Source organism: Psammomys obesus, unplaced genomic scaffold, assembly GCF_907164565.1.
Source record: "Psammomys obesus unplaced genomic scaffold, mPsaObe1.curated_primary_1811, whole genome shotgun sequence".
In the NCBI taxonomy this organism is placed as follows: Eukaryota; Metazoa; Chordata; class Mammalia; order Rodentia; family Muridae; genus Psammomys; species Psammomys obesus.
In genome coordinates this window covers 19,708,423-19,726,810 of record NW_026587216.1, presented here as the reverse complement: position 1 = coordinate 19,726,810, position 18,388 = coordinate 19,708,423, and the positions used below count along the sequence as shown (strand labels likewise).

At 38.9% G+C, this 18,388-nt stretch overlaps 1 protein-coding gene across 2 annotated transcripts in view; it reads left to right on the top strand.

The window, feature by feature from the left end:
* The window catches only part of Pkia (cAMP-dependent protein kinase inhibitor alpha), an 89,744-nt gene extending 79,016 nt beyond the window's left edge, over window positions 1-10,728 (top strand). For both annotated transcript variants that reach the window (XM_055603603.1, XM_055603602.1), the window contains 2 exons: window positions 3,030-3,207; window positions 7,422-10,728. In XM_055603603.1, the coding sequence (XP_055459578.1) occupies window positions 3,057-3,207; window positions 7,422-7,501 (231 nt within the window). In that variant the 5' untranslated portion in view covers window positions 3,030-3,056 and the 3' untranslated portion in view covers window positions 7,502-10,728. The remainder of the gene's footprint in view (window positions 1-3,029; window positions 3,208-7,421) is intronic.
* The last annotated feature ends 7,660 nt before the right edge of the window (window positions 10,729-18,388 follow it).

Here is an 18,388-nt window from a genome sequence, read left to right as displayed (position 1 = left end):
CAGCTGTTCATAGTTCTTTCTCTAGGGTTGAGGCCCCATTAGCTTTTCTCTTTCCATTGGTCTCATTACTGTTTAGGTCTTGTTTAGGAATTATGTGGTTTGAAGTTAGAATGCCCCCACCAGGCTCATATTTTTGAATGCTTAATCACCAGGAAGTAGAGCCACTTGGAAGTACTAGAAAAATTAGGAGATATGGCACTGTTGGAGGAAATGTGTCCCTGGGAATGGGCCTTGAGTTTTCAAAAGCCCACACCTGGCTCAGTTTCTCTTCTCTCTAACTCTGGAGCACGTTGTAGAATTCTCAGCTACTCCTCACTCACCAGATCTACCAGCATGCCACCAAGTTCCCCACTGTGATGGTCATGGAATAAACTCTGAAACTGTAAGCAAGCCCTAAATTAAAATGCTTTCTTTTATAAGAATTGCTTTGGTCATGGTGTCTCTTCACAGTGATATAACAGTGATTAAAAAGGAAGTCATGTTAATGAGACTTCATCAAAGTATTGCTTTTCTGACATTTCTGGTAGACAAATCTCACACCAACCTTTATGTTGCTCTGGCTCTTAAAGCTCATCTCCTGATCTTTTCAGAATTGGTCTTTCAGCCTTTAGATCAGAAATTGTGTTGTGTATGTATCAGTTGGAACTGGGTACCAGAGGATTATTTGTTCTTTGCCTTTTTAATTAATTTTTTATTTTTTATATTAATTACAGTTTATTCACTTTGTATCCCTGCTGTAGCCCCCTCCCTTTTTCCCTCCCAATTCCACCCTCCCTTCCTCATCTCCTCCCTGCCCCTCTCCAAGTCCACTGATAGGAGAGGTCCTCCTCCTGTTCCATCTGACCCTAGTCTATCAGGTCTCATCAGGACTGAGTACATTGTCTTCCTCTGTGGCTTGGCAAGGCTGCTCCCTCATCAGGGGGAGGGGGTGATCAAAGAGCTGGCCACTGAGTTCATGTCAGAGACAGTCCCTGTTCCCCTTACTAGGGAACCCACTTGGACACTGAGATGCTATGGGCAACATCTGTACAGGGGTTCTAGTTTATATCTATGCATGGTCCTTGGTTGGGGTATCCATCTCAGAAAAGACCCCTGTGCCCAGATTTTTTGGTTCTGTTGCTCTCTTTGCAGAGCTCTTTTTCTCTCCAGATCTTACTACCTCCCCCTTCTTTCATAAGGTTTCTTACACTCTGCCCAAAGTTTGGTTATGAGTCTCAGCATCTATCTGCTTTGATATACTGCTGGGTAGAGTCTTTCAGAGGCCCTCTGTGGTAAGCTCCTGTTCTTTGCATTTTGATTGGCTTTGGTTTTCTGCAATGGTATCAATTTATTACAAAAGGAAGTTTCTACAATAAGAGTCAAGAACTACATTTATCAGTGAGTATAAATAAGGGTAAACGTTTAGAATATACTGGTTTTGGAAAGTGGAAGTTAGAGATGTGTTGGCTATTGCCCGAGTGTGTGCCTCTATTGCACCCTTAGGGTATTTTTACCGTGCTGGTCATTCCTGTGCAGGAAATCTTATGAAAGAAGAGGGAGATGGAAAGACCTGGAGAGGACAGGAGCTCCAAAAGGAGACCAATAGAGCCAAAATTAAAACAAACAAACAAATAAAAAAATGAGTCCTGGGGGTTCTGAAGAGAATGATACCCCAACCTAGGACAATGCAATGAGAAGACCTAAAACCCCAGCTCAGATGTAGCCCATAGCCTCAGTCTCCAAGGGGGTTTCATAGTAAGGAGAGCAGAGGCTTTCTCTGACATGAACTCAGTGGCAGACTCTCTGATCACCTCCCCTAGGGGGTGCAGCCTTGCCAGGCCACAGAGGAAGACAATGCAGCCAGTCCTGATGAGACATGATAGGTTAGGGTCAAATAGAAGGGAAGGAGGACCTCCCCTATCAGTGGCTTAGGAAAGGGGCATAAGGGGAGAAGATGGAGGGAGGGTGGGATTGCAAGGAGACAAGGGAGGGGGCCATAGCTGGAATACAAAATGAATAAATGGTAATAAATGATAATGATTAAAAAACAAGGAAATTGTGAAATTTGAAGGTAAATGGTGGGAACTGGAAAAGATCATCCTGAGTGAGCTATTCCAGAAGCAGAAAGACACACACAGTATCACTCATATAGTCATATATACTCACTCATATAGACATATAATATAGGATAAACCTACTAAAATCTGTACACCTAAAGAAACTAATCAAGAGGGAGGGCTCTGGCTAAAATGCTCAATCCCCATCCAGAAAGGCAAAGAGGATGGACATCAGAAGAAGGAGAAAAGAGGGAACAAGTTAGGAGCCTACCACAGAGGGCCTCTGAAAGGCTCTGCCCTGCAGACTATCAAAGCAGATGCTAAGACTTATGGCCAACCTTTGGGCAGATGGCAGGGAATCTTATGAAAGAAGTGGGAAATAGTAAGATCTGGAGAGGACAGAAGCCCCACAAGGAGAGCAACAGAACCAAAAAATCTGAGCACAGGGGTCTTCCCTGAGACTGGTACTCCAACCAAGGACTATGCATGGAAACAACCTAAGACCCCTGCACAGATGTAGCCCATGACAGTTCAGTCTCCTAGTGGGTTCCATAGTAATGGGAACAGGGACTGTCTCTGACATGAACTGATTGGCCTGCTCTTTGATCACCTCCCCCTGAGGGGGAAGCAGCCTTACCAGGCCACAGAGGAAGACAATGCAGCCACTCTTAATGAGACCTAACAGACTAGGATCAGAAGGAAGGAAAACAAGACCTCCCTTATCAGTGGACTTGGGGAGGGGCATGCATGGAGAAAGAGGAGGAAGGAAGGAAGTGGGAGAGGAAGAGGGAGGGAACTACAGGGTGAATACAAAGTGAATAAAGTGTAATCAGTTAAAAAAAAGAGAGAAAAAATGTTTCAGACAAGAATCAAAACACTACTTCTAAACAATTGTTTCTGTTCATCTTATAAGGCATTTGTTAAACTTTCTCTGTTAAATGTTCACCACTGACTACTATTACATTCACCTATGAACTTTTCTTTCTTTTATAGTCCCTGCTATGTGGATATTTGTTAGCAATGACTGATGTGGAAACCACGTATGCAGATTTTATTGCTTCAGGAAGAACAGGTAGAAGAAATGCAATACATGATATCCTGGTTTCCTCCGCAAGCGGCAACAGCAATGAATTAGCCTTGAAATTAGCTGGTCTTGATATCAACAAGACAGGTAAGTCAGTCCATATACACTTTTCTAGGAATATAGAACGAATGATCTGGCATCTCATTACTTGAAATAAGAGCATAAAAGAAAACTTATTTTGAAATCAGATAACACAGTTAAAACAGTTCAGGCAAGTCTTTGATTAGGTCCTCTTTTTATTTTTTTCAGTGACTTTTCTTGAAAGGGTTTCTTATTTACATTCAAAAATTAAGACACAAAAGCTTTGAAATTGTTTCTAGAGAAAAAATAATAACAGGGTTAGGACTCCTACCATGGATAACTCTGGCTATCTCTCCCATTTCATACATACTTTAAAAGATAAACAATTGAGTCAGGCAGACATTAAACCAAAGAATCATTTCAAAAGATGTACCCTGGAACCACTTTTATTGAGAATGGAAAGCAAAAAGATTGTTATATAAGTGCTTCTTAGATGATATAGTTTTTAAATTTTCATAATTGAATGGTTTTGTGAAAAAAATGTATCATAGTACTTGTACATGTCACTTGATTTTACTAAGGAAAAAGAAATAAATATCTTAATATATTTAAATATTTGATAGCCAATTCAAGAGTATTAAAATAAATTTTTAATAGCTTTTCTTTTTATAGCTTCTTCAAGTATATTAAGAATTGCCCAAAATAATCATTAAATATAAAAAGAATTCACAATCAAGGAACCACAGTGTTGTATACATAAGAACTTAAAATGTCTGATTCTGTTTCTAGCATTCAATATGGCTTTATTCTAAGAATATCTTTGTGAAAGCCTTCAGATTATTGAGAAATGAATAAGGTTATGAATGTAATTTTTTAAAGGCAGTAGTATTATTGCTTCAGGAAGAACAGGTAGAAGAAATGCAATACATGATATCCTGGTTTCCTCCGCAAGCTGCAACAGCAATGAATTAGCCTTGAAATTAGCTGGTCTTGATATCAACAATACAGGTAAGTTGATATCAAGATATCAAGTCTTACTTTTGGTACCTTTGGCCCAAAAATTTTAAAGGCAGTTGCTAAAGATCAGTAGCCATAAGCACCCTTTCAATTTTAGACTAATGACAAATGTTGACAGCATTGCTTTGGAATGCATCAACTCTCATATTGTAGGACTCATTGCTTCTCCACCATTACTGTACATACTTAACTATCAAATCACTTTAGAGAAAGACTATAGGGTATTATTTTATTTCACTGTCATGAAAAGAGTAAATATATTTTTCTGTGACACAGAAATTTTTCTGATTTTATATAAGAGATTTATATTTTAATCCTTATATAAATATTCATTTTTTTGATTTGGGGACAAATATAATTGTATTGGAAACCTCAGTTTACTTGACTGAATATTATTTTATGAGTGAACAAATACAAAACAAAAAATTCTTAGATGAAAAGAAAATGGGTCTTTTATTTTGTAAAAAAAGATAAGAGTCTTAGTGTATGACTTCACTAGGTGTTTTTTCTATGTTATAATCCCGTTTTTATTTTCCCTATATTTATATATAGAATATTGGGTGTTCGTCAGTTGATCAACAGTGTTTACTTGACCATAGGTGTCAATGTCAACTATAAATTCCTTAGATAATTCATTGAAAATTGTGTCTGTGATGATTTTTGAAGAAGAGAATATTCCTTCTGCAGATTCAGATGTAGAAAACCACAGGGCCCCACTCCCTTACTAGGGACCCCGCTTGGATACTGAGTCTATGGGCTACATCTGAGCCGGGGTTTTAGGTCTTCTCCATGCATTGTCCTTGGTTGGGGTATAAGTCTCGGCAGGGCTCCCAGGGCTCAGTTTTTTGGGTTCTGCTGGTCCCCTCCACATCTTTTTATCTCCTCCTTCTTTCATAACATTCCCTGCACTCTGCCCAAAGTTTGGCTATAAGTCTCAGCCTCTGCTTCAGAAACCTCAATCAGTAGAGCCTTTCTGAGGCCATCTGTGGTAGGCTCCTATCCTGTTCCCTGTCTACTCCTCAACTCTCTCATCACCTCCCCCTGGGGGGGGGGGGGGAGTATAGCCTTGCCAGGCCACAGAGGAAGACAATGCAACCAGTCCTGATGAGAACTGATAGGCTAGGGTCATATAGAACAGGAGGAGGTCCTCCCCTATCAGTGGACTAGGCAAGGGGCATAAGGGGAGAAGAGGGAGGGAGGGCAGGATTAAGAGGAGATGAGGGAGGGGCCACAGCCAGAATGAAAACTAAATAAATTGTAATAAATGATAACTTATATATATGAAAATCACAGGACATATCAATCTACACTCTTTGCTTTTAAATGACTTTATGAATTTTAAGAAGTCTTACTTTTGGTACTTTTGGCCCATAGATTAGTTTCTTCTGTTTTACCTGTCACTGAGCTTCAAGACCTTCTTTATTTGAGATAATATATTAAATTACCATATAATTTCAATAATAGTGAGATTTATGTACTTAAAAGTAAGATGTGAATCTTCATTAACTACATTCTAATTATATAATCTGAAATATCAAATATATTTCAATATATATCACTATATCAAATATAAAAGAAGATATATCTTCTTATCTTATTTTGTAAACAACTCTGCATTTTAATTCCAATTATCTAAACCTGTGCAAATATTTTAGTTTCTTTTCAAACCATGAAGTCTAGAACTAAGGAAACTCTGACTTTACCATTCTCCAAGCAAAGAACAAATAATAGCCTTCAACATGTCTAAACTATAAAAATATCTACATTAAAAAAAAGCAAAATGAATATCTCTAAAATTTGGAGGGACTTCCTCAATCTGTCTCTATTTCCTTATAATATATATTGAGAAATATCACTCTCCTTGATTAGTTACAAGCCGCATTTAGCCACATCTTTGTTTGCAATGAAATGCTAAGTCTTGAGAAGTGTCCTCAAACACCAGAAAGCTCCAGTTCTCATGGCAATGGGTTTCCCATTTTTCAGTTATGCAGTCAGTTTCATCCTTAAGTATTCCAATGTCTGTCATCTGCCCAAATATGACTCCTTTCCTTTGTTTATGTGTCTCCCATACACTGACTCCCATATTCTCTGCTTATCTATACACCCAACCTCCAGACCTTCTGCACATTTTGAAGGCTTCTCATAATAAAAACTAGTGTATGACAAAAATCGTAAACATTGTCTGGCTATGCTATGACAAAACATCATGTAGAAAAATTACTTTCCTAAAATACTTAGCGTCGCTGGAGTATGATGAGACAGTTAGCTTGTAGATTATAAGAATAAAGGAGAGAGAGCAATCCAAGTGACCCAGCGAGTAAGCATGCTTCCTGCACAAACCAGATGACTGTACTTCTATCCCAGATCCCACAGTAAGTGGAAAGAATTTGCTTCTGAAAGCCGTTCTCTGGCTGTGACATGCATGCTGTGGCAAGTCACAGATAGAGAAGCAAACAGAAGAGGCACAGATAGAGGCACCCATGCGCATCAATTAAATTCATTCCTTCCTTCATTTCAAAATAATTAAGGATAGAGCCAAGAAGGGTGATGCACAGTTCAAACTGTAGCTTTTTAGAGATGAAGGTAGGAGGTTAAGAAGTCAGAGGCCAGCCTGTACTGCACGATAAGATCCGTTTCAAGAAAAAAGAATATGTGGTAAATTCTTTTAGAATTATATACAAGGGGGGCATTACGGCTGGTCCACCTTTTTTCAATTGAATTATGAATAACTCTCAGAAAATACTGACAGAATTCATGTTGCTGCAACACTACAAGTGATTTTGTCTGCCCAGGCCTATTGATTGCAGTAGCCAAGAGACAAATGCAGATATCTGAAGGACTGACTAGAGCTGGCACATGGGTTAATTGACCCAAGATAGAGTGAAAGTATTATTCTACAAATAATGGGAAAGTTAAATTTTAACTATTTCTTCAAATCTGAGAGTCAGGTCGTGATCCCATGTCTGATGTTTATAGGTTGTAAAACCCCATTTATGAGGGAGGAGGTTGGTCATGAGATTTCCTTTTTCCACTCACAGAGCTAGTCATTAACAGCTCTGGACATTTCGCAAGTGATTTGTTTTTGTCTTCTTGATGTCACAGAAAGTGCTGGGCTTACACAAATGCTGTTGATGGAGCACTACCAAGAAAACACACATCTCTATATGATTTTCAGGCTTTGTCTGAAGTTTCCAACATGATGAGCTTAGAGTCATTAAACATGAGCGTTTCTTTTCCCCCTCTGTTTTTGTCATCTCTTGCAGAAGGTGAAGATGATGGACAGAGAAGCTCCACGGAACAAAGTGGGGAAGCCCAAGGAGAAACAGCCAAATCTGAAAGCTAACACTCCACTCTGACCATCCACAACGCCTGACAATGTGGCAAATCTCCTGGCCGTGCTTGGATGCATTTGCTGTCCTGAGTGAAAGAGAGGGGAAGAAAATGGCTGTGCTGTGTGGCAAGAAGCTGTTCGTTGCCATGTTAAAAGTGGGAGCAGAGCCTGTGTCTGCAGACAGCCTTTTCCCGACCTCTGTCATGAGCAATGGTTGAAATCACCTGGCCTGTGCTTGGATATCATTTTTGTATGGGTCCTTTCACTTGACCGTGTAATGAAATGCTTGTAGAGAGTAGCACTGACCTAGCTGACGATTCCTGTGTAGCATCTGGCCCCTCATGATGTCAGAGGATTTAATTGTGTCTAATTGAAAAGGGTTGGTTGAACCCCAGAGTTTAAATATCTCTGGCTGGAGTATTCACCCAGTAAAAGAACCATCCAGAGAGCACAGTTAGCGCTATGTCCCTGTGTGTTAGTGCTGTGTTATCTACACTGTTTTGTATCGTACAGTATACCTGCTCAGCACTGCCCTTTGATTGCTTATGTAAAAAAAAAAAAAAAAAAAAAGATGTACATTACTGTGAATTTTATACCACTCATTTTTTAAAGGGCTGCCTTTTTAATTTTCCATAGTGTTGTGGCGTGCACAGGGCAGAACACACTTTTGTAAAACAATACTTTCCTCTTGATGACTGTGTGCTGATGATTAGGTCCACCAGACTCACTGAGACCCCTTTGCTTTATTATACAAGCAATTGGAAGTATCCATTAATGTGAATTTGCCTGATTTCAGTCTTCTTATCCTCACAGACAAGAATTCTGCCTATCAATATTGCTTTTATTTCTGAATAAGTACTTTCAAGTAATATCTTAATTTTTCATTATAAGAATTTTTAAGAACTGACAAGGCAGACATAGAAAGCCAGCTGATACTAATAATTGAAAACCTTGTGCTCTGTGGGTCAGTTTTTCACACTGATGTACGCTACTATTCCCTTCTGGAGGACAGCTTGTGGAGAAAGAGTTCTCCTCACAATCCTGTGGGTAGCAGTCCATACAGTGAAGCCCTTATGCTATGTTCTCCCATGTCCTTTTTCAGCCCTTTCATATCAGACATTATTATGCATTTTTTAATGTTTGTAAAATTTTACAAATGAGTGTGAATTGCATTCTGATATAATAATTATCACCCCACCACACTTTTACTGACACTGTTGATGGCCTATGCTGTGTTTTCACATCACAATTCTTGTATGGAAAAATTTCTGTGGCCTGTGTAACCCCTCTGGTCAGTATTATGAAACCAACTATCTTTGGTGATAAATAAGGTTCCGGTAAGATGCCCAGGGTTCATGAGTATGGCACAAATAACAGAGGACAGGAGGCCTTCACGACGAAGGAGCCCGTAAGTGGCCTGGAGGGCACAGATGCAGTTCCAGGTCAAGAAAAGAGCAGCTTTTTCAACAGGCAGTCTGTGGGTATGATGGGAACTCAGCCTGTCTCTGTAGTTATGGACAGCGTGGCAGGTGACTGTGCCCACATCTTCCTATACAGTGCTTTTTTTTTACTGACTGGAAGTACGTGAATCTCACTTAGTCCCCAACTGGACGTTTTCTGGAAAAACAAGCAAATGTTAAGTATGTCTTTCTGGATATAGGCCAGTAGTAAATACATTAAGTATGAGAGGCCTTGCTTTGATCTCAGTCATTGGAGGCTAGTAAAAAATTGAAAGGAACCTTCCTGTTGATAGACTCAAAGCCGTGAACAGAAGCCTCTTGGCCTGTTTCAGACAATCTCTGGTAATCTACTGACAATATCCAACAGTTTCGATGTCCTTGTTTAACTACCCTGGTAGCTTTCTTGTGGATTTGAAGTTCATTTTTAAAGCTGTGGAATTTCAAACTGAATTCACGTGCATTTTGTAAAAGTTCAGAACCAGTGCTGAGTCTGTGTGGCAGGTTTTTTTCACCGTGTGATATACTATTACAAATGCATGTGGTGCCATGCTTGTCTTCAAATATATAAGTAGTGCTAAATGGATAAGTCATATGGAGCTTTTGATTTAGTTTGACCTCTTACTACTACTTTATGTACTGTATTCAAACCCAGAAGTTTTCTCAAGCTGGAAGGGGGAAAAAAAAACATTCTAAGTATCCCATCGTATAAATTTTGATTGGCAAAAGTGCATAGACCCCCCTTATTTTCATTTAAAACCTGTTATTTGAAAGAAAATAATAATTCATAGGGAACTAATCTGCAGAGACATGTGAAAGAACAGGCAACCCAAGCAAAGGGTGTTGGCTAACTATCCCAACTGAGTCATTTTAGAACCCTTTGTTTCATCTCTTCAAAAATACCATTTAGATTTCAACCTTCCTCCCTTTCACACATTAGGAAATGAACGTGAATAAGGACTAATTTTTGCAAGATTAGAAAGCTAATTTGGGCCCCTGCTTATCTATCAACAGAATTTTCAGTCCACATTTTATAAAGTGAGAGCTAATTGCACAATATGTTTCTCTGTATGTAAAACTTATGAACATACACTTGTTCACCTTCCACTCTATAGAGAAGAAAAATGAGTTCAAAGGAACTAGCCTTTCTTGAGGTTTGCAACAGGGGCAATGGCATTCGTGGCTAAGCCTACCTTTGTTTTTATTTGTTTACTTGTTTTTAAATATGCGATTATAGCTTATTTCAACAGTTTACTTCTGGCATGTAAGCTGTAAATTTACATGTGTTTGCTATGTCAGTGTACCATTATTTTATGCTTTTTTTATTTAATTACTAAGAAACAAAAAAAATTAAGTTTTTAGCAGGTAACAATGAGTGAGAAACTGTTGAATTTACCTCTTTTTCAAATGAGAGCATTTTCTGTCGAAACATATTCATCCTAAATTACCAGAAATGCTTTCTACTCTGTAACAGAAATTATGACCTTCAGTTTTCAGGAAATACTAACATAATAGCCTACTGTCAATGCCCTCCCACTGAGTCTTCCTCAAACATGGCAGCAAGACACCATTGTAGAAAACGAATGACAGTTCTATCTCTTCTCAGAGGAATAAGAAAAAAAAAATCTAACTGTTGGACAGCTTCTGAATGAATCCTGCAGTAGTAAGGAAAAAATGTCTAGTTATCAAATAAAAAGAAGAAAGGATCCATAACGGATGATGTCTTAGAAGCCCAGAACTGTTCTTGAACTGAAGAGTGGCAGCCTTGGAAGTCATCTATGAGCTTCTATGACTTTTGTATTTAGCAATGTTGCATGCTCACATAATTGACATTAAAAACACGTGTTTTCTGAAATGCAGGCTATCAAGAGTATTTATTTACTGTATACAAGATACTTGGTGCCTGAGAAAGGATTAAAAAAGAGAATGTGAAAGAGAAACTCAAAGCCTGAGCCATCTTGCACATTTCTCCAAGCCTCTGGCTTTCATTTCCCCATCCTTTACCCTAGAAAGTTCTGATCCATTCTGTTCTGGTAGCCCAGCCTCCTCAATGTTTCCTTCTGCCGTAAGCAACCCGTGCTCAAGTCTGAAGTGCCAATATCACATGTATGCTTCTGACTCACTTATCTGAGACAGAAAGCACTTGAACATGATAAAAGTGTTTAAAACTTTTACCTTCTTACATGATTTTTGGTAACTTTCTTTCCTCCTACATGCTCTCATCAGGTGAGAAGTCTCAGCTAGACATTCAAGGCATGAAGCATCCAAATTGCCCCCTCCATTGCAAGGATTTCAGATGAATCAGCAATGACAGGCATTGTCACAGATACACCTGTTTTCACTGTATTGTGGATGACATTTGGTGGTAGGAGGTATTTGAATAGACCTTCCTTTATCTTTGTGCTAGTCTCTTTTAGTGATAATACTTTCATCACATCAGATAGAAAAGACCAAGAAGAAACCACCATGGGATTTAAGTGATACTAGCCAACTGTAAGTCAGGATCAGAAGTCATGAGACCAAAGGGCCTTGGAAATATTAAAATTTGTCTTATTCAAGCCACAAAAACAAAACACACCTGTGAAATACTCTCCCTCTGTACTCCTTATATATGTCAAATTTAGGATGTTAGGCATGGAAATCCTGGCTATTTCCAGGTGTGAAACCAAATTAACACAACAATCTTACTGTACCATACTAAATAGGTTTGCACCCCATCTCTCATCTCTCTCCACAAGAAACTGAGCCTTTCCTCAGCACTTTCCTCAGCACCAGATTGGGTCATTAGTTTAGTTCTTCTGTGCCCTCAAGTTCTTTCTTTTTTTTTTTTCCATGCCCATTCAATTAAGATCAACCAAAACTTCTGCTCTGATCTTAATGTACCTTTTAGATGATGTTACATATTTCTAGCAATGTTTACTCATTGTTAGCCTCTTTGACATGGTTAGTTACTACATGTCTGATTCCCAAAGGAAAAGGAAAGCTTCCTCCTTCTCTGCTAAGATTTATTCTTTCATCTGAAACTGTTAGTTGTCTGATGACCTTTGTAGAAGACAAGTTAATTGTGGTTTTTACTAACTTTCATCTTTCAAAAATATTCTCAAGTTTTCATGATCCCCCTTTAGATTCAATCCTTATATTTCTCAAAATTGTGATTTTGATTTTTGGAGTTTTGTCTGTTTGTTTATTTGTTTGTTCATTTTGCTTTGTTTTTTTGCATTTCCTCCTGATGTCTTAGCCTTCTTCAACCTGACTTGCAGCATCTCTCACCATGAATAACTCCGAGACACATAGTGTCAGTCAGTCTGAAATTTCTGAAACACAGAAATTAAAGAAGTAATACCGGTACAGAAGACTAAAACATAAAAATGTTTGCATAATTTTAATTGATGCCTACATGACAGAGTACAACAGAACACTATGTCTTCTTTAAAGTGTGAATCTATATATTCCACAAAATCCATCTTCTCTCCAGCATAACACTTTCTGGGATTTACTCCATGACCATGACCTCCGCATTATGATTAGTGGCTACATCCTTAGTCTCAACAACACCCATTTCTTCATATGCAGTGTTTGCCACATATAGGGAGCCCCAGCCTCAAGCCTAGCTATCAGGAGACGACTGAGGCCATCCTGTAGAATGCAGCAAGCAGTCATTCTCTGGGACGGCTGATAACAGTGTACCATCGTCCTTTCAGCAGCATTCACGCTTTTGGTGAAACTGCAGCCTCATTGTTCTCTGAGTTAGGTCTAAACAAAATGCTTGATTTGCCTTTTTTTTTTTTTTTTTTATAAGTGTGCCTACTTGTTGAGTGTTACTTCCTTTCCAATAACTCATTCTTTTTGACTAGTTTTTTTTTTTTTTATTCTTTAGTTTCCTATGAGATATTGTTCTTCTGGGGTAGTCTGTCTATTGGGAATGTATGCGTTTGGGGGGTTGGGGCAGCAAAAAAATGAATCCTTGGGCAACTAGCATTCTACCAGCTCCTGCCTATTTCAGTCTCCACTCCAACACCATCAGGATCACATTCACAGTAATAAGTCACACATTCTTATCGCCAATGCACAAATCACTGCATTCATCTGACCTACTGGACAGTTGGCCATGGAGTTCCCAAAACATGTAAACAAAGCAAACCCAGTTATTTATTTTTTAAAAATACCATATTTTATATAATTCCTTGATGTGGGAAAGCGTTTTCCTATTCTTAAAATTGTCTTCTTGGTTATTGACACATGTCACTATTTTTTTCAGATGATGCATCCCTACATCTTTTCTCAAAAACAGAAAGTTCAGAATCTTCTTGACTTGATTCCCCTTTCCAATAGCCAACTGTAAGGAATTAGCTGTCCCCTGTTCCTTATTCTCTAATAGTTTTCCTTCAAATGGATCTCACCCTTTGAATAAAGTATGTATAAAAGACAGCATCAACTGCATTGTCTCTTTACTTATCTTTGTATCTTCATTATCTGTTAGACACGTTAAGTATTTGTAAATAAAATCTGAGCTCATAGCACAGTTAAGAGACAGACTTTATTTACAGATTGATTAGTAGCAACTGCAATTCAGGCATAAAGTTGATAGTTGAAACTGATGACTTCTGTTACATGCCTTGCTGCAGAAAATACATTTTTTTTTATTTTACAATAAAATAAATACTTTTAAATGTCACCTTAAACTCCATGCTGCATGTATATCTGCAGATTTGTTATGTTTTCTGGAGATAAAATGTTAAAGAACAGTATGAAACAAATGAAAAGTTTAGGATAAAGACATTTTGATACACAATGACCGCATTAAATCTACTTGTGGAAGTCCTGTAGCTTGTACTCTCCCAAGTTTGCCACATTAAATCTAGCCAAAGACAGATGTATCTTACCTCCTTGGGCTAAACACTTCAGTCAGAGAGATCTCCAGAAAGGATGTTATAAAACTCAAACGAAAATATCATAGACTTTCTAAGAATATGATTTACTGAAAAGGAACATAAAATCCTTGTAGGATTAGCCTAGAATACCCAAAAGCAGTTGAGCATGGCAGACTTGTGTCTGATGTGTTCACTCCAGGAGATGAGTTGGAGTGCAGAGCACAGAAGTCAGGGCACATGGAAACGCAACAGCTGTGGGCCACAGAAGAACCCACGCCATGCCTGTAACAGCTAGGAAAGAATTCCGTGTGTGGGTGTTAAATTTTTTAAGGTATGCTAAGTGCTAGAGAGGAAAGTTGCGTTATTTCAAGGTTAAGAATTCAGCAGTTGAAAAACCCAAAGAAATTTCAGAAAGCGCTCCTTTCCTTCCCATCCTTTCCTGATCCACACTTCCTGTTCTAAAGGCACCCCACTCCACTGATGACAACACGTATTTCACAGGAATTACTTTTCCCCATAGGAATGAAATCAATGTCTTGTGCCTTTCCTCTGGGCAAGAGTTTTCTATTCTGACTGTGGACCAGATGCTCGATTTTATTACATTTATTTTTCAAAGTAACTGTAAAATAAGAGAATATATAATATATATCGAGGGCCAGCAAGGTGGCTCAGTGAGTAAGGATGCTTGGGGCCAAGACTGAACACCCGAGTTCGTCCCCAGGAATACGCATGATGGAGACAGAGAACCTGCCTGCAAGCTGCACTCCGATCTGCAAGGGCACAGCATGGCCCATGCACAAAAAGAAAGGAAAGAAATGGGTGAAAATACTTGGCTTCATTATAAATGAAATCTGGGACTCATACAAGTCACACAATGGCCCAAAGAAATGTAGTTGGAGGATTGAAACCAGGACTAAAATTTAAGTCGGTGTTCTTGGTTGACAGTAACCATGTTTTCAACTAAACAATAATAAAAAGCAAACACGTAACCTCACATTCTCTAGAGTTTAAATTAAAAATAGACATATGAGGAATGGAATCCAGCCTATACAGATTTTAATTTAACTGTATGTGAATCCCAAGTTTCAGTACTTTTAAACTTTGTATTAAAACATAAAATTTTTTAAATATTTTATTTAATTTTATTTTACATGCATTAGTATGAAGGTGTCAAAGCCCTTGGAATTTGTGCTACAGACAGTTGTAAGCTGCCATGTGGGTGCTAGGAATTGAACCCAGGTCCTTTGGAAAAGCAGACAGTGTTCTTAACCACTGAGCCATCTCTCCAGACCCATAATAAAAATTTTAAACCAAACATATACTCATAATCACACGCTTTTTTTTTTTTTCTAGAGAAAACACAGTCAGGTAAACATCATCCAGATCAAGGATCCAAATATACCAATACTTAGATTTCTCATCACATTTCTTTTTAATTTCCCCTTCCGGAAAAAGCTGTGAACCCATGTGACTGATGAAATGATTCATACCCATCTGCCTATCCAAAGCTAAATCTAGTATATCCCATCAACGAATACAGCAGTGCTCATTTCAGATGGTCTTTCTGTAGAGTCTTACTAAAATGATTTCATGTCAACATGACTTCCAACCACATGCCACCTTCCTTTGCACAAATGCACCAGGGAGCATAGGCCCTACAAAGTAATCCACGCCCAGGTCCATCCAGATTTAATTTTCATTCTAACCCAGACTATCAGGAGGCTCCTTATCTGGTACAATCTTGCTCATCCCCAGGATTCCATCCCCTAGTTCCCATTTTATTATCCATAGATCACATAGATGAAAATGCTGTAAAACCAGTAACAGACTTCAACTTTTTAAATTAAAAATAGATTTTTTTGTATACAGTACATGTCAACCACAGTTTCCTCTCCTGGCACTCCTCCAAGCTCCACCCACTCCTCTTTCTCCCAGATCCACTCCCCTTCTGTTTCCTCTTCAGAAAATGGCAGGCCTCCAGGAGACAACAACCAAACATGACAAAACTAAATACAGTAAGATAAGGCAAAAGCTAACAAGCTAACGAAATTGGTGGAAAAGAGTCCCAGGAATAGGCAAAAGAGTCAGAGACACCTATTCCCACTCTTAGGAGTCTCTCAAAAAAGTCAAGATAATGAACACCCATAACATGTATGCAAACCCATGCAGCCCTCATGCTTGCCACTTCAGTCTTTGAGCCTATCTGATCCCTGCTTAGTTAATTTGGTGGACCATGTTTGCTTGGCATCATCCATTCCCTCTGACTCCTAAATCTGTTCCTCCTCTTTTTTTGCAGCTGGGGCGGGGGTTCCACAAAATCCAAGAGGAGGAACAAAATGGAGACTTCCAATTTAGACTCTCTTTGCATTATGTCTGACTGTGGGTCTCTGTGATGATGACTGGACCAGGCACAGATCTATGAGTGTGGTGGAATATCATTAGAAGTAATTTCATTTATGTATTTATTTATGTACTTTGCCAGTTGTATTTGGTTCTGCCCTAGATTTACACTATTCATTCTCTGGTTCCTGGCCATCCAGACAGAATAGGCTATGCACTCCCTCTCATGGAATGGGTCTCAAGTTAAACTACACACTAGTTGGCCACTTCCACAGCTTCTGCGCAACCATCGCTCCATCACATCTTACAGGCAGGGCAGACTGTAGTTGGAAGGTTTTGTGGCTGGGTTGGTGTCCAGGTTTCTCTTTCGGTAGACTGCAGAGTACCTTCTCATGCCAAAGAGACTGGAACAGCTGTTTTCAACATGTGGGTCAGGATCTGCTTCAAGGTTAAATGACCCTTTCACAGGGGTCACATATCGCATATCATGTATATGCGATATTTCCATTATATTCATAACATTAGCAAAATTACAGTTATAAAGTAGCAATGAAAATGTCACCACAACATGCAGAATTGTATTAAAGGGTTGCAGCACTAGGAATATTGAGAACCACTGGACTAGAACATAAGGGTGAAGACTTCAAGTAGCTGTTAGCTTGAAATCTACATATTCAATGAGGTGCGTGGATGTCATCCTAACAGACCCCTGCTCAGACTTCAATTTTTTTTTAACTATACAAGATTAAACAGAATTCCTAGATCTACTCTCTTTCTCTCTCTGTCTCTACTACAATTTCTCAACTTTCACTCCAACTTACCATTCAATTTTTTTGGTCCCATCAACTTTGTTCTGAAGAAATAACAGGTGCTTATCTTGTTGACCATCTGTCTTCCTCAAAATTCAAGGCATTGAAAAACATTCACTAAGCAAATTCAGGCTTAGTGTCTTCAATGGATGTTTTCCCAGTAACAAATTTAGGACATAATCATCCATCAAGATGTATCTTAATTGTACTCATCAAGAGAAAACAAAACAACAACAAAATGGCTTGAACTCAAAAGCTCCTTACTATAATAAGTCCCAAGCAAGCAAATTTTAGACACACTGAATGCACAGAGATATTTGGCCTGTCATTTGTTGGAGTTGCTTTACAATGGAGTTTTTTATTTCTCTGCTCTTAGACAATACTTCGTGTGCTTCCAGCCCATAAGAGAATGTTTTGAATGAATCTGACTTTGCGAAGACAGCACTTACAGTTGAGAAAGGGAAAACATGGCCATCTGTTCCCTCCCTTCTTGGTTCAATCTGACACTGTCCCATGGCAGCTGTCTTCCTTCTTGCTTTGTCTTCCTCCCACCCAGCCCACCTGCCTCTCACCACCAGTTTCTCACTCAGGCTTCCTCACATACACTGTGTTTCCACATTCCTTTCCTCCTACTCATATATTCCCGCTTTCCCTCATTTGATCTCTTCATTGTTCTTACAGTCAAGAGTACGCAGCTGTTTGCTGGACTCCATCCTCCAAGCACAGTTTCCTTCCTGTCTTTTTGATTATCATGTTGTACACGGTGGCTACTTTCTTCTCAACTACTACCCGAATTACGTAAGAGAAAGAAAGAAAACAGAAAAGGGACACCAATCTTAATTTGCAAAGACGTGATTTAATATCAAGTCTGTTCCAAGTATGGAAAGAACTGAGTCATTGGAGAGCAAGTGCTGTCTAATGCAGAGTTTAGAGAAGCAATAATGCTGTGCAGAGTGTTTTTCACCTCAATTATTGTAGAATTCCCCTGAGTCATCCATTAGCAATGACAAAGTGGTCTGGGGTAATCACTGCCACCACAAGTCCAAACTGGTATACGCTCCCCAAAGATTAGTGTCACACACATGCTCAGCCATGTTTATTGCTACTGCCAGAAACTGGAAACAACCTAGATGTTCCTCAACAGAAGATTGGATAAAGAAAAATGTTGTGTATTATACAAAGGTGCTAAAAATAAAAACTAAATCATGAAACTCCCAGAAAAATGGAAGAAAGAAAAAAAAAAGCATCCTGAGGGAGGTAACACAGACCTAGAAAGATAAAAAGGTATGCATTGATGTGAATATTAGCCATTAAATAAGTCATAACCAAGCTACATCCCATAGGCCCAGAGAGATTAGGTATAGAGGAAGGGACTGGAGGGAACACGTGGTTCTCCTTCAGGAGCAAATAGAATAGATTTTA